Here is a 27,592-nt window from a genome sequence, read left to right as displayed (position 1 = left end):
TCTAAACTGGGACACACTGGGAAAATTGAAGAGGGTACTATTAATAATTATGCTGAGACACCAGACATAAACCAGGACTATTCCAGGCAAACTCTTTAGGAGGGCTGGGATCACATAACTCTTTGTCTCCTCCTTTTGCCCTGTTCCTTAGAAGCCATACTTGTAGTAAGTGCAGTGGGGGGGCCTGGAAACCCTATTTTTCCACCTTTTCCCTATCCCACCTGTCTACCCAAATGTCCCCCAACCCTCATATCTCCCCTTCTTGCCCAACAATGAGAGACTGTACTCAAGCCAAATTGAGAGAGAAGCTCTATTTATACCGGAGGGGCTAGGGAGCAGCAGTCCAGTGGAGACCCTGAGGGCTGTGTAGTGTCTCTTGAGAGTCGTAATACAGTCTTGGGGTCAGATCTCCTTCCCCAGCCTTTGCCTGGGGAGACTTGGGGCTTGATTTGTCCTTCCCTTGGCTCTGGACTTTGAGGAAGTTAGAGGTGGAGGAGATAGTGCCTCTTAGGGTTTGTCTGCCTCAAGCCCTTCTCTGGATTTCTAGTTGCAATCTGCCTTTGAGCCAGAGTTGCTGCGAAAGTGTAGTCCTAGATCTGGGTATGGTATTGAACCTATAGCAAGAGGAAGGAAGGAAGGAATTCCAGTGTAGAGTATGCAGAGGGTAAGGACAGGAATGATTCCAAAGGCTGGTGAAAACGAAGAAAGGGAAAAGAAAGAAGGTGAAAAATCAGATCCTAGATTTGCTTGTCAGGAAGGATGAAGTAATTTTGTGCCTAGGAATGCACAGTCAAAAGCTTGGTTTTCACCACCTCTGTTTGCTTTCTGGAGCATCCTTCCAGGCTTTTCTTACCATCTAAAGCCGATGCACCCACTCTTCCCGTGAAGTGCCCACCTTAAGATTCAACCCCCTCTAGCCCTTCCCGGGTGCAGATGTGCACAAAGATGGAGGCTGGATGGAGGCTGATGCCATCCTTGGAGAGCAAGTGTATGTGGCGGTAACCTGGAAAGGGGGGCGGGGGACAGTATTAGGAAGGCAGCCAGAGCTGGGGTGCGGGCCAGGGGTGGGAGGACTGGCTCACCTTGTTGCATGCAGTTCCAAGGCAGGGTGTACTGACCAATGAAATCGTTTCGGGATTTCCAGTCATAGTCTTTTACCACAAAACGCAGCAGGGCCAGTTCAGGTACCAGGACCCGGAAGCACAGTGTCTGCCCCCAGTATGGATTAAAACCTGAGCGGGGGAGGGTAAGTGAGGGAGGAAATGAAGGAACAGACATTGTTGACCATGTTGGGTTGCTTTCCCCGTGTTCTCTCGCTTAATTTTCATAGCATTTTACAAGTGAGGAGATTGAGAGGGAAGCAGTTTGCTTAGGTCACTGGAGCTTGTAAGTGAGGGGCCTGGCTTCAGACCCAAGACGTCCAAGTCCTTATTCTTTGTCCGGTTCCACACTGCCTCCCATGAAGGTGGCGGGAGGGGTGACGGGCTGTGCTTAATGGAGGGCTGGATGGTCAGAAAACGACAGCCATGCTCCTCCCGCTTTCCCCCAGCACTGCCCAGTCTCACCATTGTTCTCCACGTAGCTGGTCTCTTGCCGACTTGTGTCTGGGCGGACGCCAAAGATCTCCACTCTTACCAGTGGATCCACAATGGACTCCTCTTTGGTCTTGTCCACTTTGGGGAGTTGCTGCCCACTGATTACCTGCAACCAGAGCTCTGGAACCTCACTAGTTCCTGCTCAAACCAGCCCCCCTCCAGCTCTCACACCCTTTCGGGGGAGACACAGGACCTTGCACTATAGCTTTGGGGTTTGCAAAGCTAATTCTCATGGGTAATATATTCTAGTACCTCACCTGCTATTTAAAATGCATCCAAGTAGAAATTTAGCAAGGTTTGAAAATAGGTATTTTATGACAGCAGCCCTTCTATAGCACTTACTATGCCCTAGGCACTGTTGTAAGCACTTCAAATTAACTAATCACAACAGCCCTGAGAGGTAGGCAGTATTATTACCCCAATTTTGCAGGTGATGAGACTAAGGTTAAGGAGTTTGCCTAACGTTACACAACTAGTAAATGGGTTTGAACCTAGGCAACTGGCTCTAAAGTCCATGCTGCCTCACGAGGAACTTTTCCCCCATTACACTCCTGTCAGGCCTAGCCACCCACCACTCACCCCTTCCACCCTCCACCCTCCCTGGCTTCTATCCCAGTGATCCCAGTTTCTTCTCAATGGTTTCTCTTTCCATTATACCTGGATTAGGAGGGTCTGGGCTTTGAACGGACTGATGGGCCTCTCAGGGTGGAAGGAACTCTGGGCGTCACGCAGGAAGTCTGGCTTTAGCACGTAGCCAGAGCCAGCGTTCTGGCGGAAGAGCCCATCACACAGGTCCATCTCAAGCCCCGCAGTCTGCATATTCAGAGCCACTGAGGGCCCCGGGAGAAAAGGAAAATTCACCGTGGGGGCCATCCAGCCCCTCTTTCATGGAGCTAGACAGACATATTGAGTGTAAAAGGGCTGCAGGGAACACCATGGAAAGCATCTTTCTCAGCCTAGCCCTCCTCTCAGAGCACTCCCTGGCCCCATTGCCACCCAGGGACTTAATTCCCACCCGTAGCTCTTCCACTCCCTCTTCCCTGTCCCTACTGCCCCCTCACCCATCTGGCAGCCTGCATTCCAGAACTCCTGGGGGTTGTAGTTGGATGAATCTGTCCTCAGGCCACTGGGATATACACGGCTTAACTGCCAGGTATTGTGCAGCACAAACTCATTGCCTGTAAAGAGGGTGTGGGTAGGGAGATGGTAGTGGGTGGGGTGGATCTTCCCACTTCCCTGGTCTCGAGGACCCTGCCCACCCACTTCATTCTTCTCTGCAGCACCTCCTAAGGCTGTGCCTCTCTCTCTTCCGTGCAGACCATCTCCCACACCTAGAGCCTTGAGCCCACTGTTAATACTAGGCTCTTGCCCCTAGAGCCTTGAGCCCACTGTTAATACTCCCATCCCCGTACCTGGTCTGAGGAGTTCCTTGGCTCCACCATCCCTCCTTCGCTCCCTCATCCTCTTGGGACTCATCTGCCTGCCCATCAGACCTGACTCTAGCCCATCCCAGTTCCTTCCCTGTCCCTCCCTTTTGGTCCTGACCAGCCTCCTTGATGAGGCTCTTGGCCTTGGCTTCAGAGAAAGATGATGTTTCATAGAAGCGGTAGTGCTCCCTCGAATGAGTGAAGCTGTAGAATGTGACAGCCTTCAAGTAGACAACCAGGGCAGAGAGGGATGGACATAAGATGGGCTTGGATTTCTGGAAAAGGAGAAAGTAGAGAGGAAGATGGAATTGAACCATTAGCAATCTGAGAGGGAAGAAGCCAATGGCCAAGATCTGAACTTCCCCACCCAACCTAAGGCTCTGCCCACTGCCTCCCCATTGTATTCTCCCTCCTGCCTCACCTGCTTGGGAAAGAGAAGGAACCCAGGCTTGGAAATAGGAGCCTGGGACATAATCTGACAACACATAGGCGGACACAACAGTGGGCACGTCACAACCTGAGGATGGGAATGGCAATAAAGGCAGTCTATGTATACTGATGGGATCAGTTTCAGCCTCTGGGCTTGAAGGGTTACTTTGTAGGTTACTTTGTAAGTAACAGGTTTTTAATTTATTATTATTATTATTAAACAGATGTCATACTCCCTACCTCTCATCTTTTAAAACAAATAATTTTTTATCAAAATGCACATGAGGCCAGACAGATAACGTCAAGTTATGCAAATGGTCATGGAAATCACACCTGGAAGGATGTGAGAGTCCCAGAGTAATATCTATAGATTTTTCTCGTGAATTCCCATTTCCATCCCTGGGCATGGCAGCAGGTTAGACAACACAGCTCCAGAGAGAACAGGATAAGCTAGAAGTCAGCTGAGCCAAGCAAATGCACAAAAGAGAGAAATGCGGACTTCAGAGCAGGATCTCAGTGGTCCCACCAATGGTACCCCTTCCCCACCTCTTCCTGCTCCTCCTCTTTGGCTATTTGTGATCCCTCTTCAGACTCACCTTTTCCAAGAAGCTTTCTCTAACTAAGCCCACTTTAGTTGAGGTCACAGCAGTCACTCTAGTAAGCCCTACTTACCCGATAAAATACACACACGCACGCATGCATGCACGCACCCATCAGTGGTTTTCGAACTAGCCTTCAAGGAGACTGGGAAGTAGTACAAAGATGTCTCAGAAGTCACCTGGGAGACCCAGGAGAGAGCCAAAGGTGTGCTTCAACCAGGAGGGCTCTGCATTTATCTATTTTGTATACTGAGCTTCCATATAAGATTTCATTAAAAAAAAAAGATTTCACAGCCCAAAGAAGTTGGAAAGCCACTGCAATGTATCTATATATGGCAATCTATATAGTGATGCTATGTACGCATTCTTATGCCTCTTTCATTGGAGGCAAGAAGCATTTTGCTCCTCGGCCCTCCACCCTGCCTGGCTCCAGTCTCTTCACATGTGGGCTCTCAGCTAGTGGTACCACCTGATCAAATGCCAGAGCAGAAAGACCACTCTCCTGGCCTACCTTCTTTTTGTCCTTACTGCGAGGGCTCAACTCCTGGGGCTCAGACTCCATCTGGGCCTCCAGCTGCAGCTCAGCCTCCTCCGGTTCAGACTCTGGCTCCTCCTCCTCTTCCTCAAGATCCTCCTCAAGCGTTTTTAACTTCTTTCCCTTCACAAGGATCTTCCTCCGAAGCTCCTAGGGGACAAAAATGAGGGGGCCTGTCTACCTATCTCGTCTGGAACCCTCCTGGGGATCATGCAGGTCCCACTGCCCTCAAAGGCACAGGAAGTGAGTGAGTGGTCAGAAGTTCCCACAGGAAGGCTGCTTGATACATACAACAGGGATTTCCTATTAAGCGAACCTGTAACATCTCTATCCATAAGGAAAAAAATACATGCAGACCCCTACCTCACATTTGACACATGAAGATTCCTCACAGATTAAAGATTTACATGTAAATATAAAGAACATAAGAGTATTAGAAGAAAATACAGAATCTTTCTGAATTAGCTTAAGGTGGGAAAGCCTTTAAAAACATGAGATGAAAACTCACAAGACATAAAAATAATTGGCTGATTTGACTACATAAAGCTTAAAAATCTCTGAAGATGCTATAATGACAAAAAGAAAAAGTAGACTGCAAGGGCAGTTCCCTGGTGGTCCAGTGGTTAGGACTCTGCACTTTCACTGCCGTGACCCGGGTTCATTCCCTGGTCTGGGAACTAAGATCCTGCAAGCCGCGCGGCACGACCAAAAAAAAAAAAAGGAAAAATAGACTGCAAAAAAATATTTTCCAAAACATTATCTTTAACATTTAAAAATTTGTTATATATCAATAAAAATTATAAACCGTATATATTTACCCTATAAAAGGGGGTAAATAAAATTATCAATTAATTGAAAAGAAAACATAGACCTTCCTCTTTTAAAAAGTTGACTTTTTTTGTTGTTCATGTTTGCCATTATGAATTATCTCACTACTGGAATTATTTGTAGTCACTGCCTTATACTGTTGGTTGGAGTGCAATTTGGTATCTTTTTTCCAGAGGGCAACTTGACAATAATAACCAAAAATGTCAACATGCAAACTTTTCAACACAGCAGTTTTGCTTCTAGGAATCCAACTCAAAGAAAAAATAAATGGGCAGAGCTCTATGTACAAGTGAAAAATTATAAACAACCTAAATGTTTACCATTTACTGGTTATGTTTACCACCTACTGGTTGAATAAATTATGGTCAATAACATAAAATACAATACTATAGAGCTGTTAAAAAAGAAAATACATATATATGAAAAGACATTCATGATATATATTGATATTATATGTGAGATATAAAAGGAGTAGAAAGGATGATCCCATTCACGTTTTTAAAAATGTGACCATATATACACATATATGTCTATATAAGCATTTAGAAAATCTTTTGGCAGCTGTTATGGGAGAGGCTGAGATTATGGTGGGGGGGCTTTCCCTTTCTCTATATTTGTACAGGCTATAATTATGAACTATCAAGAAAAAAATTAAGATTTTCCATTGAAAAAAATATAAAGTAAATAAATGATTTTAAATTTAGAGAACTTTATCTAGAATTCTATGTTAAATTAGATTTTTTTTTTTTTTTGGCTGCGCCGTGCGGCTTGCAGGATCTCAGTTCCCCATCCAGGGACTGAACCCGGGCCACGACAGTGAAAGCCCGGAATCCTAACCACTAGGCAACCAGGGAACTCCCTGAATCAGATTTGTAAAAAATTGAAGTTGTGTCCAAGGATATTAAAGAGTAAGATGGTCCATCTGAGGGTGAGAAGAAGGGAACAAGATGGGCATGGAAGAAGGAGCCAAGGTGGGGCGATAGGGAAGCCACGGCAGAGCCTGGGCTGGGGGAGCATGGTCCTACCTCAGGGGAGGGCAGCTGAGTGGGAAGATGCCCATCCAAGGTGGTGCTCAGTAGCTGATTCCCCAGGATCTCTGTCAGATGGCGTGCTATGATCTCCTGCTGTTCCCAGCTGCAGTGGTTCTCCAGGGACAAGATGACTGGATAGTCTGATGTCTGATGGGGAGGGGAGGGCAGGCTGGAGCCAGAGTTCTGAGGCCTATAACCTCCTTGCTTCTCCAGGCCCCCCTAATTACTAACTCAGACTGAGTACCCTGATTGCCAAGGTCCTCTGACCCCATGCCAGGCCTCAAGGAGATCTTCCTGGGTCTGGGCACCCCATATCTAAAAGTCACTCTTGGGACCCCAAATCTCAGATCTGTGCCAGGTCTGACCCAGGTCCCTCTGGGAGCTTTGCGTTTTCAGGCTCAGAGTGGGAAAGCCAGGCCATTCCCCCAGTTATGTGTTCATGTTACACTCTCAGGCTTTCATCTCCAGATTGCTATTGTCTCCCAGCTCTACCCACCACTTTCTCTGTTTCCTCATCCACCCTCTCCCAGATGGGTGACGAGGTTGTTAGAGGTAATAATTACTAATCTCTAGCAATTAGCTCTATGACTACTAGTAACACATCTAACACTTATTCATAATAATCCCTTAATATTTGCCTGATGCTTCACAGTTAAAATCTCTTTTACACATATGCCATTTGACGTAACCTCCCCTGCAACCCTCCACCCTCCCAGACCCGGAGCCTCTTCCTTCAGATCCTCTTGCCTCATCAGTATTTCCATCCTGAGGCTCCTACCTGGAAGGCATACTGTCCAATGGCGGCCACAACGTCTTTGAACGGGATGCGAGAGGTCAGCGTGTGTCCGTGGTAAACAATAGGTTCCCCGCTAGGTCCATCCCATACATCCACCTCCACGCAGCGGCATCCCCGCTTCAGGGCCCTGCAAGAACCCCACCCCCCAGGGACAGGAGGGGTCAAGGTCTGATCTTCCACCTAGGGACCCTCTCTCCCCACCCTGGAGAGAACAGTGCTTACCAGCACTTACCCATCAAGACTCCACCAAGCTACATCTCCACGGACCCTTCTATGTCTACTGGGACACAGGCTGCAGCTCACACTGATCTCCACCCACCCCCACCCCGCCCAACTCACAATCCTCCCTTAGCGAGCGATCACATTCTGCCTTGGGGTGTTCTGCTTGTAAATCATTATACAACACCCGAGTTATTAAAACTCTCAGTAAATTTAAAGTTTATTTTCTCTACTAGACTTCCTGGGGAAGTTCCACTCATCATGCATCCCTTGAAGCTACTAGTTCAGTTGCTGGCACTACAAGGATATCTTGGCTATTTGCTCTAATCCACGATTAACTGCAATAAAAGCAGATACCATTTATTAGCTATTGACACATGGATTACCTCATTTCATCCTCACAACAACCCAGACAGACTAGGCATTGTAATCATCTCTGTTTCTCAGATAGGGAAACTGAGGCATAGAGAGGTTAAATATTTAGCCCCATAGTCCCAAGTGAGGGAGTTAGTATTTGATCTCAAATCGTCTGACTCCAGAACCTATTTTTTTAACTCCTCTTCTCTACTGCCTCCCATTTAACATTTAGTTTATTTATTTGTTCACAATAAATCTGTCAGGACCTCTGAGTTCCAAGAGAGTTTCATAGCCTATGAGAGAGAGAGAAGCTCTATTTACCCACGGGGTTTCCATACCACTCTCCCGCCAGTCTTCAGTAGCTCCTCCACGTCTCTCAGGTATCCAGGGATCCTCAGCCCCAAAGCCCCCCACAACAACTTTACAATCCCTGTTATCCCCTGACAGCACCCCCCAACTTCCCATAGATGTTCCCTTCTCATGAGCTGGACCCTTCCACCCCTCGGCCCCACTGCACCGTATGTATCCCTCCACGCTGCTCTGGCCACAAAGCTGGTCTCCCACTAGGTAGGTGTTGTGGGAGCTGCTGATGTAGTACTGGTTCAGGGGTTGAGTCATATCCTGGTAGATGGGGAGGCAGGTCGGATTGAAGATGTCTCCGTCCTTCGAGTAGAGGTAGCTGAGGAAGCCATCCATGCTCAGCACATGCCGCAGTTTGCCTAGGGTGTGGAGTAGCTAGAGTGAGAAGTTCTGGTGACAGCACCCAGCACACCTACAGGCGGTTCTCCACCCCAGCCCTCTCCAGGGCCTGGCCTTTCCAATGGTGTCCACTCCCAGCCTCCAGATCCTAAACTTGCCCCATCCAGTGTCCGTCATTTCAATCATCCCCACCCTCAGAGAACATTAAATCTACAAGGGGAATCGTTAAGATCATTCTAGTCCAGTGCTGTCCAATAGAACTTTCTGCAATGACGGAAACGTTCTATTCTGCACGGCCCGATATGATAGCCTCTAAATACATAAAGCTACCGAGCATTTGAAATGTAGCTGTGCGACTGAGGAAGTGAGTTAAAATTTTGATTTTAGTTACAGTCATCCCTCAGTATTCACAGGGGATTGGCTCCAAGACCTCCCCCTTCCCCACAGCAGATACCAAAATCTGTGGATGCTCAAGTGCCTTACATAAAATGGCATGGTACAGTCGACCCTCCGTATCCACGAATGTGGAATCTGTGGATACAGAGGGCCAACTGTAAATTAAATAGTCACATGGAGCTTATGGTTACCATAATGGACAGCACAGTATTCAGTCCAAAGCGCTAATTTCATAGATGGGGAAACTGAGGCTCAGAGAGGATCAAAGTCAAAGACTTGTTAGTGACAAGACCAAGGTACCTGTGTTTTATTACCTGTGCTGTGTAGCTGCTGCCAACTATGGCCTGAGGGTTTCTTCCTATCGTCAGTTCCCATATGGTGCTTTGAGGAGTGTTTGCCCAACATCCCCTTGGACTACACTCTGAGGGCAGGGCCCTGTTGCTCCTCCCAGAGCCCTCACTCCCTCAGCACGGGCTTCATATAATAACAACAGTGATGGCTAACAGTTCTTGAGCACTTGCTCTGTGCCAAGGATGTTACATGCAGCATCTCTCTTAATGCTCTCACCAACACGATCAGGTGGATGTAACATGATCTGCCCTGAGACGTTAGGTAACTTATCCCAGGGTCACATAACTAATAACTAATAAGTGAAGGAGCTGGGATTTGAACCCAGGCAACCAGATGTCAGAGCCACACTCTATACCACTGGATTGTACAGTCTCACTGAGGGTAACGTTGTTGCAGCGGAGACAGAACAGCTTGACTCTCATGCCCAGCTTCCTCACTCCAGGTTTGACAAGGCCCGAGAATGGTGGAAAATGGCAAGAAGTTGGGCACAAAGTTTCATTCTTGACTGTAATAACTCAAATCGCTAGGGTAAGTCCATAGTTACTAGGTAGTCTTCATGTACATTATTTCATTTGATCACCAATTATTTTACAAATGAGAAAACTGAGTCTCCAATAGGTTAAGTGACCCTTGCCCAGGGTTACTCAGTTACTAAGAAGCAGAGTGGGGACTTGAGCCCCCGTCTCCTGACTGGTACCACACTCTGCAGCCAGACTGTAGTATCTGAGAGTCAAATGCAAGGGGAAGGAAAACCAAAAGCGGTGGGAGGTAGAATAAATGTAATGATGTATACCGGATCCTGAACCGGAAATAGAGGATCCTATTTCTTAACCCACCAACTTCCTCTTCTATTTAGATTCCTGAAATGATTGCTTTACAGCCCCTTCCTTCTCTGAGCACCCACATGAATCTGGAATCAGTGATTCCAACGCTTTCTGTTTGACTCTGCATTCCATGAGGGCACTGTCCTTGTCTGACCTACTACTGTATCTCTGGTGCCTACCATAGGTCCTGGCACATTATAGGTACTCAGTGAGCATTTGCTGAAGTAGTGAGTGAATGAATGAATGAAAGGGAGTGGGAGTTGAGACCTAGGAAACCTGGGTCACCTGTCCAGCTCACATTCCTCTCATCTCTAATCCTCGTTCTCAAGAGAGGCACCAGGTAAGAGTCAGATGACCTGGGTTTGAATCCCAGTTCTTCCTTTCATTAGCTGTTGACTCTGAGCAAGTCATTTAATTTTTCTTAACCTCAGTTTTCCTCTTCTGTACAACTGACAATAATAGATCCCACTTCCTCAGGTTGTTGGAAGGATTTGAAGAGAAAAACATGTAGAGATATTAGCACATTATGGGATACTTAGCAAAGGCCCAATAAAGATTATTGGTTTTGATTTACAAGGATGTAGTGAGGACTAAAAGAAGTAAGAGATGTAAAATGCCTTGTAAGTCACTTAATATTAGTAATGTAAATTCTTCACTTTCTGCAGGGAATGGAGGGCAGGAAGGTGTCTAGTAAAGGGGCAAAGAGAAAGGTTTGAGTGCAGACAGGGCATATTTTAGCTGTGCTTGTAAAGAGTTAAATGACTGGCCACCTCATCATCCCCCTCAGCCAGGGACTGACTAGTTTCCCTGCTCAGGAGCTTAGGACTCAAGAACCACTTGGAGAATTTGGAGAAAGCCCAGGAAAGGATAGAGAGCCAGCATTTAAAGAGACAGCCAACAGGAACCATGAAGGGAGCTGGAGGAAAAGGAATCACATGCACTAGAGAAGAGGCCAAAAGCAAGAGGACCGGGCTACCCTGATGGTGCAGTGGTTAAGAATCCGCCTGCCAATGCAGGGGACATGGGTTCGAGCCCTGGTCCAGGAAGATCCCACATGCCGTGGAGCAACTAAGCCTGTGCGCCACAACTACTGAGCCTGTGCTCTAGAGCCAACGAGCCACAACTACTGAGCCCGCGTGCTACAACTACTGAAGCCCGCACGCCTAGAGCCTGTGCTCCACAGCAAGAGAAGCCACCACTATGAGAAGCCTGCGCACCACAATGAAGAGTAGCCCCTACTCGCCACAACTAGAGAAAGCCCGAGCACAGCAACGAAGACCCAACGCAGCCAATAAATAAATTAATTAATTAATTAATTTAAAAACAAAAAACAAGAGGACCAAGGATTTTCCGTTTCCACTGAGGACAAATGTTGACAGCAGGAAGAACTTCCTGAAAGTGAAGGATGAGAAACATGAGCATGGTGGAGGAAAGGGGACTTATGGAATGTTCTTCCTCTTGAGAAATCCAGCACTACAGGGGAGACTCCTGCCTTATGTGGGCAGGAAATGGCTCTCTCCTTCCGAAAGAGTGATTGAATGAGATGAAGCTGATTGGGCAGGGGGCCTGGATAGGGGTGGACTCAGCCTTCCCTTAGTTAAGCAGAAGGCTTCTTGTCTCTGCACCTTTCTAATCACAGTCCCCCATCCGGCCCCCACGTCTGGTGCCTCTCCACCCTTGTCCTCTTACCGCTATCTGAAGGCTCATAGCAGTCGATGAGTTCTAGAGCAAGGTCAGAAGCCCGTTCTCCTTCTTTCTGCTCCTCTTGGAGAAAATCCACAAATTCCAGCAGGGTCAGCTTCTGCCCATCAGATGAAAACTTTTCAAACAGTTCCTGCACCTCAGGACGCTGAGTCAATGACTTATAAAACTCTACAAATTCTTCTCCCTCCAGAGTCCCAGACTGGGATGCATCTGCTCTCTGCAAAAGAGGGTTTAGAGGAGAGTGGACAAACCCTATTAACAGCAGATTTTTTGGCTTTGACTTGCCCTGTAAGGGCAATATTACTGGTGGAGCCAAACATGCTTCCACAGAATTCCTGACATTCAGTGTTCATAGAAGAAGGCACTTCAGTAAGTAAAAAGCAAAATTTCAGCCATACCATTTGCTACTGGAGATAATTTTCAACTAGAAAGAGTTAAATACCCCAACATGTCCCTAAAAGATCAGAAGATCCCTCCTCCTATTTACTCACATACCAGTTGGAGTTTTCCACTGTACTAGGCACTTGTGAAATTCTGGCCAAGGGCAGAGAAATTAGCGCTTTGGACTGAATACTGTGCTGTCCATTATGGTAACCATAAGCTCCATGTGACTATTTAATTTACAGTTGGCCCTCTGTATCCACAGAGGAGAGAGGTCCCTGAGGTCTGATGTAATAACATGTTGTTATTTACCTTTCATAAGTTTACGAGTCATCTTTCCAACAAGACTGAAGGTTAAGAACCATGTCCTGCCCACACTTCCCATTGAGCCTGGCATAGTGCTAGGGTGCATAGGAGAGATTCAACAGATGAGTGTTCCTGGAGAGTGTCAGAGGACTTACGGCCAAGTGAGAATGTGGCCTTGGCTGGCTTCTGCTATTCCTTCCCCAGAAGACTCACCTGGAAAAGCTGGAAGGCATGGTCTTGGTCCATTTCCACATTCATCAGGTGCAGTAACCGCTGGACTTCTCCGAAAGTCATCCGACCATCCTGGTTTTTGTCTCCGTGCTGGAACCAATCACTCAGCCATCCAGGTCTGAGTCAAGGCAAAAGCACTGAGTGTGTGTTTGTGTGTGCACGTTCATCCATTGACATCTGCGCCCCTGTCTTTGTTGCCAGTCTCTCCCCAATGCCAATTCATTTTCCACATTAGTTTCTGGAATAATCTCCCCAGAGCACCGATCTACCTTGTCCCTGCATGGCTCAGGTGCCTGCGGGGACCTCCCTGTTGCCTGCAGAAAGAAGCCCAAATTCCTTAACATAGAAGTTAAGATCTCCTTCACCCCCATGATCTGGCCCCAACCTCGTCTTCTCAACACATCACTGACCTCCCCGTACCTCAGCCAGACTCAGCAACTCCCCTGCTCGCTGATGTCCCACTCTCTCTCCTGCTCTTCAGTTTCCCACCTCTGGGCCTTTACTCATGCTGTTCCCTCAGGCAGGAGTGCCTTTCCCTCCTCCTCTCTTCATATTCAAATTCTACTCATTTTCAAGGCTCAGCTCAAATGCTACTTCCTCCCTGAAGCTTTCTCAGAACCATCCCAGCTAAAAATAAATATTTCTCTTTCCTTTGGACACCCACATATCATCTAGAGTACCATAACACTGCTAAGGTACTTAAATTATTTACACAATTCTATTTTCTCTATTGACTAAAACAGTATCTGAGTCTCATTAATCTTTGTATTCCTAAAGCCTGGCATAGTGCCTCATACATTCTGCTTAATAGATGGTGAATGAATGAATGAACTGGCATAGAAGGTGAATACAATCTAGGAAACTTGAAGTGCGTTGACCCCACTAAGCCCTCTGAGGAGTTGCTTCCCATCCCTATGGTAGTTAATGTCACTGGGATCTTCTGTTCAGCTCTCAGGATCAGCACCTAGTTTGATCCTTTGCCTTTCACTGTCCCTTCCTCCAATCCTGGGGGCCCTGATTCCTGCCCAAACTCTGCCTGGCTATGCCTGTGCCATCGCAAGCCTCCATTCCTCCCTCAGTATCTCAGCCTCACGTCGGCTGAGCTGTCCCTGCCCACCCCATCTGGACTCTCGGGCTTCCCTAGCCCTGTGCCCCCTCCCACTTGTCCCTAGCCCTGCAGCATCTGGCTCCTTCAGTGACCCGTGGAGCCCACTCTGACTCCATCCTGCTGATACTGGTCCAGCCGCTCCTGTTGGTCCATGCTGGTGACAAAGTCCACCAACAGCTGGAGCCCCTGCATCCAGATCTGGGCCTCCTCGACACTGTTGGCCACCAGGTCCAAGTTGGAGCGGCGGCCATGGAAGACGATGGTGAAGCCCTGCTCCAGGGGGAACTCCTCTGCCAGGTTTCGCAGCAACTCAGACTCGTGGCCCTCACGCACTGTGTCCACGTCGGATATTGAGACTGCCGGAGAAGAGGCAAGTGCGGGCACTGAGGAAGAGGGTCCGCCAAATTGCAGCAGCTGAGGGTCAAGGACCAGTACTCCCTTCTTTACTCTGAAGCCACAGGAGGAGGGACCCCAGCCTCCACAGGCTGGAACCCCCAAAGCCTTAGTACAGGGAGATGCAGACCCTTGGAATTCAGGATGCCACGAGTCATTGCTGTTTTCATAGGCAGCATGGCAAGGGGCCTGTTCTGGGAGTGGCAAGACCTGGCTTCCAGCCACCAGCTGGCAGCGTGACATGGGCCAAAATGACATAACCCCTCAGTGCCCTCATCTTAAATAAGGGATGGTCCCCTCCATGGCCAGTTTACATGGTGATCACAGGAGGACTGGCGGGGCTGACAAGTGGAAACACACTTGCGGGGTAGAAGCAGTTACACCAAAGCATGATGTGCCCAAATTCAATTCTCCCATTCCAGGTTTGAGCGCTTCCTCTTTCCAGATGTCTGGGAGGGAGCCAGAGAAATCCTTCCCCCCACTTCTTCAGCTGGAGCTGGTGTGGATCGTGAGCTTTGGTTATGCCTCTAAAGTAGATTCTCTTAGATGTGTCCTGTGATCAAATTTTTAGAGGGATCATAAAGTGTTTGGCCAATAGGATGCACATTATTATGACACATTTATGATATTTAGAAGTATTCGTTATAATGGCTAACATTTATTAAATGCATCCTGCTTTCAGACCTCATGCTAGGTGATTTATACATTAACTTCTTAAGCCTCTGTAACATACTGGACAGGTACTGTTTAATCCCCATTTTATAGATGAGGAAACTGATATTAGTTTAAGTTAAGTAACTTGTCCAAAGCCAGTCAGCTAGAAATTGGAAGAGCCAGGGCTTTTTTTTTTTTTTAAATTTATTTATTTATTTATTTATTTTTGGCTGTGTTGGGTCTTCATTTCTGTGCGAGGGCTTTCTCTAGTTGCAGCAAGCGGGGGCCACTCTTCATCGCGGTGCGCGGGCCTCTCACTATTGTGGCCTCTGTTGTTGCGGAGCACAGGCTCCAGACACGCAGGCTCAGTAGTTGTGGCTCACGGGCCTAGTTGCTCTGCGGCATGTGGGATCTTCCCAGACCAGGGCTCGAATCCGTGTCCCCTGCATTAGCAGGCAGATTCTCAACCACTGTGCCACCAGGGAAGCCCTTTTTTTTTTTTTTTTTTTTTTTTTTTTTGAGCCAGGGCTTTAATCCAAACATTCTGATGCCTGAGATCAAGCTCTTATTATAATAATAATAATAATAATAATAATAATAATAATAGTATAATAATATATAATCTATGATTTACTGAGCTTTATTATGTGCCAGGACTCTTCGAAGGTCTTTGCATGCGATAACCAATTTGATCCTCATAACACACTTAAGAGGCAAGTACTGTTATAATTTCCATTTTACAGGCTCAGGCACAGACACAAAAGGGACAGCACAAGGGCATGTCATAGGACACTGGTCCCTCCCCCTGCTCTCAGGCTGCTGGGTCCTCAGGGTTCTATCCACCCATGTGCCCGCCCCTAGCTATCCACATCACTCACAGCTGGGCTTGGCCCTGCCTCCGGCCTGCCGGGCATGCCAGACTGTCATGCCATCGTCCTGAAGTCTGAAGTATCTTAGCTTCTTCCAGCTTTTGGACCTCACCTTGCGCATCAGCGTGCCTTTCTGCATCAGCAGCAGGTCTTGATTAACAGGCAGCCCTGAGCCAGGAGAAGCAGGGACTGGGTAGCCGGCGGGGAGGGTGGAGGGCCCAGGAGGAGCTCTTGAACAGGGGTCCAGCCTCCTCCCTGTCCCTGGGCTGTCTCCCCAAGCCCTCTTCTCCTGCAGGGGTACTCACGGCCTTGCAGCAGGGACGCCATCACCCACTGCTTCACCAGCTGATGCCAGAGTCACCTAAAGGAGCGAGGAGCAGCAAGAGGCTTTAGGTTAATCTCGGGGTCTGAGAATAATAGATCAGCGGAGGAAGAGAAGGAAGTAGTGTTTCTTGATTGCACACTGTATGTCAGCTACTTCATCTACATAGTTTGTAGCTCTTTTTACTTCTGATTTGAGTTTGGTGGTTCTGAGGCTTAGAGAGGCTAAGAAACTTGCCTCAGTCACATAGGGACTTGGAATTTAAACCCAAATATATCTGATTCCAGAGCCTATGCTGTTTCCCACAGCCATCTCCAACAGGGCCACACCAGGGCTTTCTGCCAAATACCCCTTCCTTCCCAATATCCTGCTATCCACGAGGTAACGCTGACCACACGTCTCAGTTCCCCATTATTAGGAATCACCAACTTGCTGGCTGTCCCCTTTCAGAAACTAGACTCTCTCTGCATCCTAGCTTTCCCTTCTCCAAGTGGAATCATCCCAGCTCCCTCCTCCAGGAGCCCTCTCCATGCTCCCAAGTAGGTCATCCAGCTCCAGAAGGGCTAAGCCAGAGTATTTCTTTTGTCTCTTCTACAACGCTTGGTGCTGCACCTACTTAAATAAGCCACTTCTACCTTCACATGATAAAGTATATTTTGTACTCTTTTTCATAACAGTAATTCTCACAGTTTTAATGGACCAGATAAGTTACATAGTCTCAGAACTGCATTTTCAAGTTTTCCCTACCTACTAAAAAAGAGTTCCTACCTTTAAATATGTGCTGTCTAATTTAGGACTGGTTAAGTTGTCCTAATAGCTAACAACAAACTTGCCTTGAAAAGAACTAGAAGATTTGATTTGTGGCCACTTTGATTCTAGCTCTGCCTCAAGAAGAAATATACTCAACTTTTAACCAAATCATGCTGAAACTGGCCAAGTCCATGAAACATAAAGCTCTATGCTCTTGTATAAGCAAAGGATCTACACTTGGATAAAAATGTTGTGGTTTTTAATTAATAAGTTTAACATTTTGACAGTGGTGAACATCTAAAAAACTGGAAGCATCCTTAAACCAATCATTCAGTTAGTACTCCATTGAAACATCATGCAGTTCAACTCCCTACGTTTTACAAATGAAAAAGCAGAAGTCCAGAAATGTGATGTGACTTGTCTGAGGTCACACAGCGTATTAGTGCCCTATCTCCCTTAAGTAGGAAGAGACTATAAAGTCACCCAGGGTAACTAAGTCTTCAGGAATAATGTGGAGGTCACTGAGAATAGAGCTTTCCTGACTGCAGGACTTAGAGAAGGCTTTCCAAAGGAGTAGAAATGTGCAGGGAATCAGTTTGAGCCTAAGCAGAAGAAATATCTCAAGGCAGCTCTCAGGAGAGCAAGAACCCTGAGACAGTTCCAACAGGGAAAGGTTTTGCTGGCTGAGGCCGAATGTGTAAGCTTGGGTGAGACCAGAAGAAACCTCTGATTGAAGAAGGAAGAAAAGAAGACAGAAAAGCATCTCTGCTTTGCTGGGTGGCGATGCACAGTTTGGAATCTGAGGTTTACTAAAGCTGTATGAAGACTGAAAAGTAACGGGTCTCTCTTAAATGTCTTAGGTCCTCAGACTCTAAGGGAGGTTGAGGTAACCCGGGCTGAAGCCTAATCCCCCTTGCCAACATCCTGCCTCATCTCTCCTCTGAACTTCTGGGATGGGTGGGCCTTGGCCCTGGAAGAAGACAGAATTACCTTCCTTATGCCTGTGTCTGGGAGCCTCACCATGATGTCCTGAAACATGGGAAGCCTGAGAACAGAGCCCAAGTGCTGGGACACCCCTATTTTGCTGGGACACCCCTACCTCCTCTCAAACCAGCCTTAGAAAATTATTTTAACCTTTCTTGTCAAACTCTTCCAATCCCAGAGCTCGGCATGCTCTTCCAATCCTGCTCCTATTCCTGAATCACTATTTTAAACCTGTATCTAGGTGACATGTGTCCATTAGAGGGCCAATTTCAACTCAGGGAGCCACAGAATGTCAGAGCTGGACTGCATTTTACAGAGAAGGGAACAGAGAACTAGCTGAACTGCCAGTCGCCTAATGAATTAAGTGGCAGAACTGGGACTAGAACTGAGGTCTCTATCTGACCACCTCAGAGGTCTCACTGAGACACTGCCCTTAGAAAGGGCTTTCTCTAGGAAGCAGATTAAAGGAGAGATAAGACTGAATGAGGAACATCAGTGTTTTGTCTCTCCTCCCCATCATTTTCTGTTCCCACCGTATCCCACTTAATAGCCCTTCTTTTCTTTCTTTCCTTTCCCCACTCTCTGCTTGACCCCTTCCTTTTCCTTTCTCCCCAGCTCATTCTTTTCTCATCCCCTCTCTGCCTCCCTGTTTGCTCACTTAAGTCAGCCTCGCTTTGCTCTCCTCTTCTCATCCTTCTCCTTATACTTTCTCTTCATTACTCCTTCCTCTTTTGTTTCTCTTCTAATTCTCAATAGCTCTGGTTCTCTTCCGCTGTGAGGAGTTTGAGACCCTGGAAGGGGGACACTTGGGTTCGGATACTGAGTAGCACATCCCTCTGCTCAGCCTCATTTCCCCCTGTATCCTAGGAGATTGACTAAACAAACTGCCCAGAGAATGAGACTTAGAACCCAGGTGTTCTAGGTCTTGGTGTTTCCTCTGGTGCCTGAAGGTAGGATGGGAAGGATGGTCACAACTGATGTAGGTGCAGTTAGGAGAGGAGGGAAAAAGGATTTGGAAGTGGGAGCGAGAGCAAAAGGCAAGGAGCAGAGGATAATGACTGAGAATAAGAGAGATTGGGTCTTAACTGTTTACTCCTAGGCACGTATGCGGAGATCCTCGAGGATATGGATAATTACCTCTATAATACAGATGAGAAAATAGAGACACAGAATAAGGTGGGAAGTGGCCAAGGGCTGCCGAGCAAGATTTGGTCCTCAACTGCCAGGTGGCTTCATGTCACCTAGAGATGGACTTCGGCAGAGTTGCCAATGGCGCCAATGGCTAATAGTGGAATTCAAGGTGTCTATGGTCTCTCTGAGGGTAGGAAGGAAGAGAATCATTCTGTCTACTCTCTTGCTTTGGAGCAGGATTATGACAGACCTGGTTCATATAAAGAGGACAGAATGGGTCATAGCCCTCAGAATGTTAGAGCTTGAAGGCTCCTCTTTTATAACACATCAATCCAGCAGTTCCTGGCTATATCAGTATCTCCTGGAGAGTGTCTTAAAATAGAGATTCCTTAGCTCCACCTCAAATCTACCAGATCCAAATTTCCAAGGATGGGGTCCAGGAATATTTATCTTTAATAAGCACTCCTGATACACAAGCAAATCTGGGGAAGCCTCCACTCCCTCTGATCATAGATCAGGAAGTTGTGGTCCAAAGTCACAGAGCTAGTTAACGTCAGAGTCAAGACTAGAAACAAGTGCTCTTCCCAGCACAGCACTCTGGCACACCAACAAAGTGCCCTGGGTCATTGAGCAGGCTAAGAACCAGGCATAGAACTCAAACCCTGGCTCTTTCCAAGGAAGTCTCACAACTCTCCCTATTACCAGGGGTTTCTGTACTCCCCATGGGTCTTGGCCAGCCCTCATTTGGTAATCCTCAACAATCTGTAATTGAATTTGTGCTAAAGCATGGCTGCTCCAATTCTCTCTCTTCCCTTACTAGGGTGGGGCTCACCTCTGAGTGGCAGCCTAGGTAGCTAAGAGGTCCTCATATAAAGAGGTGACTGACACAACCAGCAGGAAAACTGTAAGTCAAAGAGGTTAAGCTAGAGAAAACCAGGAGGTCAGGGCCCTGTAGGTCTGTTCAGGCAAAAGAGTCCAGGGTATGATTTAGTCAGGGTGGGTAAGCATGTGGAGGGCAGAGTTAGGGACTCAGACAGGCCAGAGCTTGGAGCAGAGGCTGGTCTGAGCCTCCAGGCCCTTACCGTGGGCAGGAGAGAAGTCCTGTGTCTGAGATCTGCGACGCTCTCTGCTGTGGGCCGAGGAAACCCAGGAGGGCTCCTTTTCTCCTTTGCTTCTCTTGCACTCACTGGTTTCCTCCCCTCTTCTGCTGCAGTTTGGTGCTGTCACTGGCAGACTTACAGCCAGATGGAAAGAGTAGGGTGGGGAGAGGTATGAGCTCTCTCCTCAGTCCAGCCCATCCAACTCTTAAAGGCCCAGGACACTGGTCAGTGTGAGGGAGTAGTGGGGGTGGGGTGGGCAGAAGAGGATTAAGGGGAGGGATTGACGGGCATCACATCTCCAGGGAGGAGGAGCCTGTCTGTCCATCTTGATGCCAGCCCTCACTGACCTCAGTCCTGCAGTAGCTCTCAGAGTGAAACCCAAGGAGTATCTGAGTTGCAGTGCTCCATGAATCACTGCTTTTCATTCTGGTTGGTTTCTCTCTGCGTGTTGTACAGCTGTCTTTGCCCTTATTTCATCTGGCTCCTTTCCATGGTGTCTGTTTCCACTGGCAGAAGTGTCTCTGCATCCTGCCTTGCTGGGCACTCAGTCTAACTCTATGGCTCAGGGAAAGGAAAAAAGATAGAATGGGAAAGGGGGAAGATGAGAAAAGGAGGAGAGGAATGATTTGTGTAGAGGGATAGGTTGGTATCTACGTATATATTAGGTACTTGCTAAATATTGAAGGAATGCATACGTGAATGTAGGAAACAATTTGTTTCATATATTCATTCATTCTACAACCATTTGTTCAGCACCTCTAATATGCAAGGACGTATATGTGTTTTTATAATGGTACATGTAGAAATGAAGCAGAATCATGGTGTCTGAGGATCAAGGGCAAAAAGAGGAGCACAAGGCTGGAAAGACACCCAACTGGGAAAGGAACATAATGTGCTTCTTACAGCGTGTATAAATAGGCAGCGGAAACAGGAACCAAGATTGAGGAAAGGGGACCAAGTTAGGTGAGGAATAGGGGATTGTAAAGGGCTTTATCATGGCCCCATACTTCACTGTGAGAAACTAAGGCCCAGGGAAGTTTAGGCAATGTCCTAGGCTCACATGTCGGCAGCAGAGACTGCCAGTCCCTTACACTCGCCCAAGTACTGTGAGCTGGGACCTACTTTTGCTCTGCCTTGGGAAGACTGTGGGGTATGGTTCTTTCTGGATCAGTGGATGACAGTATGGAGCTGAGGGCATAGGGCACAGCACTGTACTTGGACTTCTGTGGGATCGTCTTCCGGTGAGGTGTGTCTTAATCATAGGCACAGAGGGAACTAACTGTACAAAGCGGTGTGATTTTTGAGTGTGCTGAGATCCAGCTGCCTCTTGTGGCTCCTCCAAACATCCCTCAACTGCCTAATAGTCTACCATTAGTGATTATTTATAGCTAAATCGTTAGTCCCATTAAAATAAAGTCCTCCTGAGTGATTACCATAAATGTCAGGATAGTGGTTACTTTTGGGAGGAGGGAGGAGTTGTGATGGGATGGGGCCCATAGCTGGCTTCTGAAATAGCTGACCAAGCTCTATTTCTGGTTCTGGGTGCTAATAAGGGTTTTCACTTCATAATAACTTATTAAGCTATACATTTTCTTTATGTAGTTTTCTATATCTGTGTTATATTTTACAATAAAATGTTTTCACATTTTATTAACTGGTAATTTCAGAAGCCTTATGGGTCTTTCATAATTTACACCTAAGTTGAGTTTACTGTACTAAGAGCAGGTTTTGGTAAAGGAAAAGGAGTATGCAGGGAGTAGAGGCAGAAGAGGGAAGGCCATTCATGGAGAACAGGAAGATTAGGAGGCATCAAGATTTAAACTGTGCTGATTTCATATTTTACTTAATAGTGGTCCTGTCTCACATGCTCGTCTTACTATCCAACATCATCATGTCCTTATTTTTCCATACTTCCCCTTCACCTTCCCCACTCCCCTTCTGTATTCCAGGATTACATACAGTTTGCCTCTCTGAGTCACTGTTTGCCTCACCTAATTGCGGCCCAACCTCCTTCCCTTCTGGGTATTCTGTGAGGGGTATTATCACCACCCCCCCCCAGGGTTTTCTGGTAGAGTTCGAACCTCAAACATTCTGTTTCAGTGTTCTCATAAGCACCCCAGATCATGTGTCCTGATTTTTGGGAAAGGCACTTGGAGACCTTCACAAGGTTAATGTGACTCCAAAGAATGGCTTAGAAGACATGTCCACTGCAGAATGCTCCTCAGACACAGGACGGGAGCAGACAGACAGGGCCCTGTGCATAGGAACTGCCCATCTGGTTTAGTTGCTCCTATTTCCATAATGATCCTGGCCCTTCCCCCACTGTTGTCTATTATTAACAGATCCAGAAACCTGATCAGGGTAGCAGCAGCAGAAGGACTTTCTGGGAACCATGCCCAGGAAAGGCCTAGAAGCCCTAAATTGAAATGAAGGGGCAGCTGGCAAAGAGGGAGACCTAAACAGTATACTCTCTTACTGCTACGCAGGCAAAGAGGGAGACCTAAACAGTATACTCTCTTACTGCTACGCAGGCAAGCCTAAACTCTCCTCCTGACACCCAGGGGAGATGCCCTAAACTTCTCTGCTTCTCAGGAGTCAGGTTGGGGTTTCAGAGACCTCTTTCCCGGACCATCCAATCAAACTACTCAAACTTCTGAAATAAAGCCCCCTTCTTGTTGGTCAAAAAGGCAACTCAAAATATTAAATTCCATCTAAAAAATCATCAATATGAGACCACCTGTTGAATTAAAAGCCAAGATATATAACTTCAAAAGACCACAGAATGTGTAGCCACTCTTCCATTCCAGCAAAAAAAAACAAAACAAAACAACCCCAAAACAAAAACAAAAAAACACCAAAACCACCAAGGGGAGTGGGAACAAGTAGGTATAAAATAAACCAGAGAACAAGGTGATAGAAGTTAGAACTAAAAATGCAAAGGGTGTAAATGCAAAGGGTGTAAGAGGTAAAACTTCAGAAAAATTCACAAAATACAAGTGTATGCTATTTATAAGCCATATCTCAAAAAGGTGGTACTAAAATGTTGAAAGTTAAAGGAGGATATCTGGGTGTGGAAGGACTCCAATTTCATTTTTATTCAAGATTGCCTTGGCTGTTTTGGCACTTCGCATTTCCATGCAAATTTTAGAATCAGCTTGTCAATTTTCACAAAAATAAACCTGTTGGGATTTTACTTAGAATTGAGTTTCACCAGCAGATCAATTTGAGAGAACTGTCATCCTTACAATATTATTTTCCAATCCATGGAGTCAATATATGTCTTCATCTTTGTCAGTCTCTCTCTTTTTTTTTTTTTTTTACATTTAAGGCATTTGAATTTTTTTAATTTTCAAAATGTATTCATTTATGTTATTGTCAGATCGTAAAGTCATCCCTGAAATTTCATCAGGGTTAAAAATGCTTCTCAAATCTAATGTTATCTTATATACAATTTAAAGAAATAAAACTAAGTTATTGTGAAACTTTCACAGTGAGATTTCCAAATAGCTGAGAACATAGGCAAGTTTCCCCTTTGCTTCCAACAGATAGAAGTTAACCTATAACAAGGAAGAAAAATATTTGGTGAATTGACTATACATGATTTGACCACACACCTATCAGTCTTTCTTTCAAGAATGTTTCATTGTTTTCAATGTAAAGATTCTGCATATCTTGTGACATATCTATTGATATTTTGAGCTATTTATTATCCTATTATAGACAATATATTTTTGAAATTTCATTTCCTATTTATTGTATCTAGAAACACATAATTGACTTTTGGGGGGCTGTATATTGACTTTGTATTCTGTGACCTTGTTAAAGTCACTTAATCCTAAGAGTCTGTAGATTCTTTTGGATTATCTACATACACAATTATGTTGTCAGCACTTTTTTTGTTCCTTTATAATCTTATTTTCTTTTTTTAATCTTTTATTAATTACAAAAATTTTTAAATTTTTAAAAAAATATTTATTTGGCTGTGCTGGGTCTTAGTTGCAGCATGCGGGATCTTTAGTTGCAGCAATGTGGGATCTTTAGTTGCAGCATGCAGGATCTTTAGTTATGGCATGCGGGATCTTTAGTTGCAGCATGAGGGATCTTTAGTTATGGCATGCAGGATCTTTAGTTGCAGCATGCAGGCTCTAGTTCCCTGACCAGGGATTGAACCCGGGCCCCCTGCATTGGGAGCACAGAGTCTTAACCACTGGACCACCAGGGAAGTACCTTCTTTTATTTTCTTGACTTATCACACTGGCTGGGACCAGTATAATGGTATACGGAATTGTGATAGTGGACATCCTTATCTTATTCCTCATCTCATGGAGAATGATTTCAATATTTTATCATTGAGAGGTTTACTGTAGGGTTTTTATTAAGATTTCTATTTTTTAATTTTTTTTGTTTTCATGAATATGAAACATTTTACTTCTTTAAATTATAATTAAATTTTATTTTGGGTCAAAGTGATTACACACACACACACATATATATTTGTGTGTAATCAATTAACCTACCTACCTATATTTAACCTACCTACACACATATATATGTAAGATTTTTATGAGATTAAGGATATACCCTTCTATTTCTGGTTTTCAAAATTTTTAAAAATCATGAATAGCTGTTGAATAGTGTTCTTTCCTGCATCTGTCTAGACTGATTTTTCTCCTTATACGTTGTGTGAATTGAATTCATTAGTTTTCAAGTGTTGAATCAATCTTGTATTTTTGCAGTAAACCCAAATTAGATATGACCTATTATCATTTTTATATATCGCTAGATTTGACTTGCTTATTTTGTCTGGCAGTTTTACATTAACATTCCCGGGACAGATTAGCACCTGGTTTTCCTTTCTGGTGATATCTTTGATAGTTTTTGGTGGCTGGGTTATACTGCTTCAAAAGTGAATTGAGGGACTTCCCTGGTGGTCCAGTGGTTAAGACTCCATGCTCTCAATGCAGGGGGCCCGGGTTTGATCCCTGGTCAGAGAACTAGATCCCGCATGCCTCAACTAAGAGCCCACATGCCGCAACTGAAGATCCCATGTGCCACAACTAAGACCTGGTGCAGCCAAATAAATAAATAAATATATATTTTTAAAAAAGTGAATTGAGATCTGTTCCCCTTTTCTATAGTTTCTAAAAGTTTATGATATTGGTGACTCTAAGATATGACTGATGTCCCTTTTTCCATTTTAAAAAAATATATATTTTATTTATTTATTTTTGGCTGCATCAGGTCTTAGTTGCGGCACACGGGCTTCAGAGCACGTGGGCTCTCTAGTTGTGGCATGTGGGCTTAGTTGCCCCGTAGCATGAGGGATCTAGTTCACCGACCAGGGATCGAACCTGCATCCCTGCATTGGAAGGCAGATTCTTAACCATTGGACCACCAGGGAAGTCCCTCTTTTTTCATTTCTAATGTTGTTTTTTTTCCTGATCAGTCTATGGGTTTATCAATTTTACTGTTTTTGAGGGAATGACTTTTGGCTTCATTGATTTTCTTTATTGTACATCTGTTTTCTATTTCACTTTTTTATGTCTGCATTCTTCCTTCTACATTTTGAATTTGCTATTCTTTCCCAGTTTCTTGACGTGAAAACTTAGATCACTGACTTCAGCCTTTCTCTTGTAATGTGTGAGTTTAAAGTTTTATATTTAAGTAGTGCTTTACCTGTATACCATAGGTTTTGATATGGCATATCTCCATTACCAGTTAATTTTTATTTCCTTTGCGCTTTTTTTTTCTGTGACCAGTGGGTTATTTAGAACTCTACTGCTTGTTTTATAGACAGTTAGGGACTTTCCAGTTTGTTTGTTTTTCTCCCTAGCTTAATCCCGCTATGTTCAGAGAACACTGTATTATTTTAAATTATTTTGGAAATTTCCTGAGGCTTACTTGATGGTCCAGCTATGATCAATTTTGGTAAAAGCTTTTCTTGCAATTAAAAATATGTACACTGTTGGTTCAGTGACAATGTTCTATATATGTCAGTTAAGCTAGGTTTAATTGTGTTCAACTTACCTATTGTATCTGCTTTTTAAATAAATGTATTATTTTTTAAAAATTTAAATTCCACAACATTCTAGAAAGAAAAATCTCATTTCATTCTATGGTTTCCTATTTTAAATGTTTTCCTTGGACTTTTGATAGCAGTTAACTTTGTGTATTCCCCCTCTCCCCCTCATACTTTCCCAGCCTTTGAGCAGCAGGAACAGTGAGCAAGGGGATCATACATATAGCTAGTAAGGAAGCTCTGAAGGCTACCAATGCCTTTCCTTGCTCTGTTCCATCACTGAAACGAAGGCCCGCAAGCCTTGGAAAAAAGAAGCTGGAAGCAGAGGTTGGCTCTGTCCCACTGAGAGACAGGAGCAGGGATGGAAACAACTCTGGAGATGTGCTCTAAGTCTTGAACCCTGGAAGGAAATGAATATTAAAGTCTTTGATGAAATGTTTCAAGCTTTACCTCTTCATTTATAGAAGTCTCTCCCACACTAGTACTCTTCTGGCTACTACAGCCAGGAGTGAGGTTCTGCCCCAGCAAGAGATACTTTATCAGAAAAAGGGCACCATCTCAGCCTCACAAACAGCTTTTATACATCAGTAAGCTTCTCCCAAAGGACCTATCTACAAAGGAACCATCACTGCCCTCTTGGTAGGGCAGTGTATGTGTGTAGCTCAACAGAGGTAGAGGCAAGGTTGATGAGGATCATCTGACCACAGCGCCTAGATACCTCAATATTGACAAAATAAAATCTCCAGTTTAAAAGAAAAATTATTGTTACAAAAACAGAAGCATGTTTTATTTCAATCCTGTTGAGGGAGTGAGAAGGATGGAACACAGAAAATGTGGGGTGCGGGGAGGGGTCCTCTTTATACACACACGACATCAGGATCAACTACAAGGAACAATACCCATTTCCACCCCTCCCCCCAACTCCTACATGGGGTCCAAGGCCAGCTGAGAATAGATGGTACAAGAATTAAGATACTATTGGCACAGTACAATGGCCAATGCCCCAAAAGATGGAGAAGAGAATTTCTCAGGGAGCAAGGCCCTGGGCCTCAGCTGCTTCCCCAGAGGAGGGGGAATGAGAAAACTTTGGCTCAGCAGGAAGGCGATTGGCAAAAATCAGGATTACCCTAGCTGGACTCTCCAGGTCAAAACTATGGGCTGAAGGGAGTCAAGACATTTATCCAGTCCATGCTGTTCTCTGCTTTCTCCAAGACCTTTTCTCTTCAGGCTTGAGATTAGTGAGAGCTGGCCTGGTTCTCCTCTTCATTTTGGAAAGCAGGGGAATAAGTGCTTATCCTACCCTTCCTACATCTAGGCTACTTAATTACTACTTTCTTGGCTCTAAAGAGACAGAAGCCAACTAACAAGCCGGCTCCCTTTGTGAAAGTCGGCTTGAAAGAGCCCTTGGGTTGGCAAAACTGCCTCTGCAAAGGTTTCTCTGAGCCTGCCCCTTATAAACCCTCCCCAAACGTATTCAGGGACACCTTCAATCATGTGAGATGTGGACCAAAAATACTTGGTCTCTCTCTAGTTGGGTTAATAATCCCATCTTTG

The 27,592-nt window shown here is 45.4% G+C and overlaps 1 protein-coding gene across 10 annotated transcripts; it reads right to left on the bottom strand.

Moving 5' to 3' along the window:
* Window positions 1-296: 296 nt before the first annotated feature.
* PLCD4 (phospholipase C delta 4) lies at window positions 297-26,688 on the bottom strand. Of its 10 annotated transcripts, XM_007187917.3 has the most exons (16): window positions 20,002-26,688; window positions 16,038-16,093; window positions 15,742-15,900; window positions 13,944-14,172; window positions 12,691-12,820; window positions 11,776-12,007; window positions 8,334-8,535; window positions 7,223-7,367; window positions 6,439-6,591; window positions 4,562-4,735; window positions 3,141-3,297; window positions 2,657-2,773; window positions 2,253-2,425; window positions 1,566-1,701; window positions 1,083-1,232; window positions 297-1,003 (listed from the first exon to the last, which is right to left on the bottom strand). In XM_007187917.3, the coding sequence occupies exons 2-16, from the start codon at window positions 16,057-16,059 to the stop codon at window positions 897-899; spliced, it is 2,286 nt and encodes a 761-aa protein (XP_007187979.2). In that variant the 5' UTR covers window positions 16,060-16,093; window positions 20,002-26,688; the 3' UTR covers window positions 297-896. The 10 variants fall into 10 exon arrangements, 8 of the variants coding, with proteins under 8 accessions (XP_007187979.2, XP_057406860.1, XP_028023723.2 ...); XM_057550877.1 differs by having other exon boundaries at window positions 297-1,232; XM_028167922.2 differs by lacking the exon at window positions 20,002-26,688 and adding an exon at window positions 14,570-14,762 and having other exon boundaries at window positions 297-1,232.
* Between the last annotated feature and the right edge of the window lie 904 nt (window positions 26,689-27,592).

The sequence above is a fragment of the Balaenoptera acutorostrata genome, chromosome 8 (genome assembly GCF_949987535.1).
Source record: "Balaenoptera acutorostrata chromosome 8, mBalAcu1.1, whole genome shotgun sequence".
NCBI lineage: Eukaryota > Metazoa > Chordata > Mammalia > Artiodactyla > Balaenopteridae > Balaenoptera > Balaenoptera acutorostrata.
Note: the sequence above shows the minus strand (reverse complement) of the source record. Positions and strands in the feature narration are given on the sequence as shown.

Coding starts and splice junctions, on each gene's coding strand:
- PLCD4 (XM_057550874.1), bottom strand. CDS start 14,467: ATGTCATTTTGGCCCATGTCACGCTGCCAGCTGGTGGCTGGAAGCCAG. Junction 12,821..13,943: donor CAACAGGAGCGGCTGGACCA/GTATCAGCAGGA, acceptor ACTCAGACCTGG/ATGGCTGAGTGATTGGTTCC. Junction 2,426..2,656: donor GAATGCAGGCTGCCAGATGG/GTGAGGGGGCAG, acceptor CGGGGCCCTCAG/TGGCTCTGAATATGCAGACT.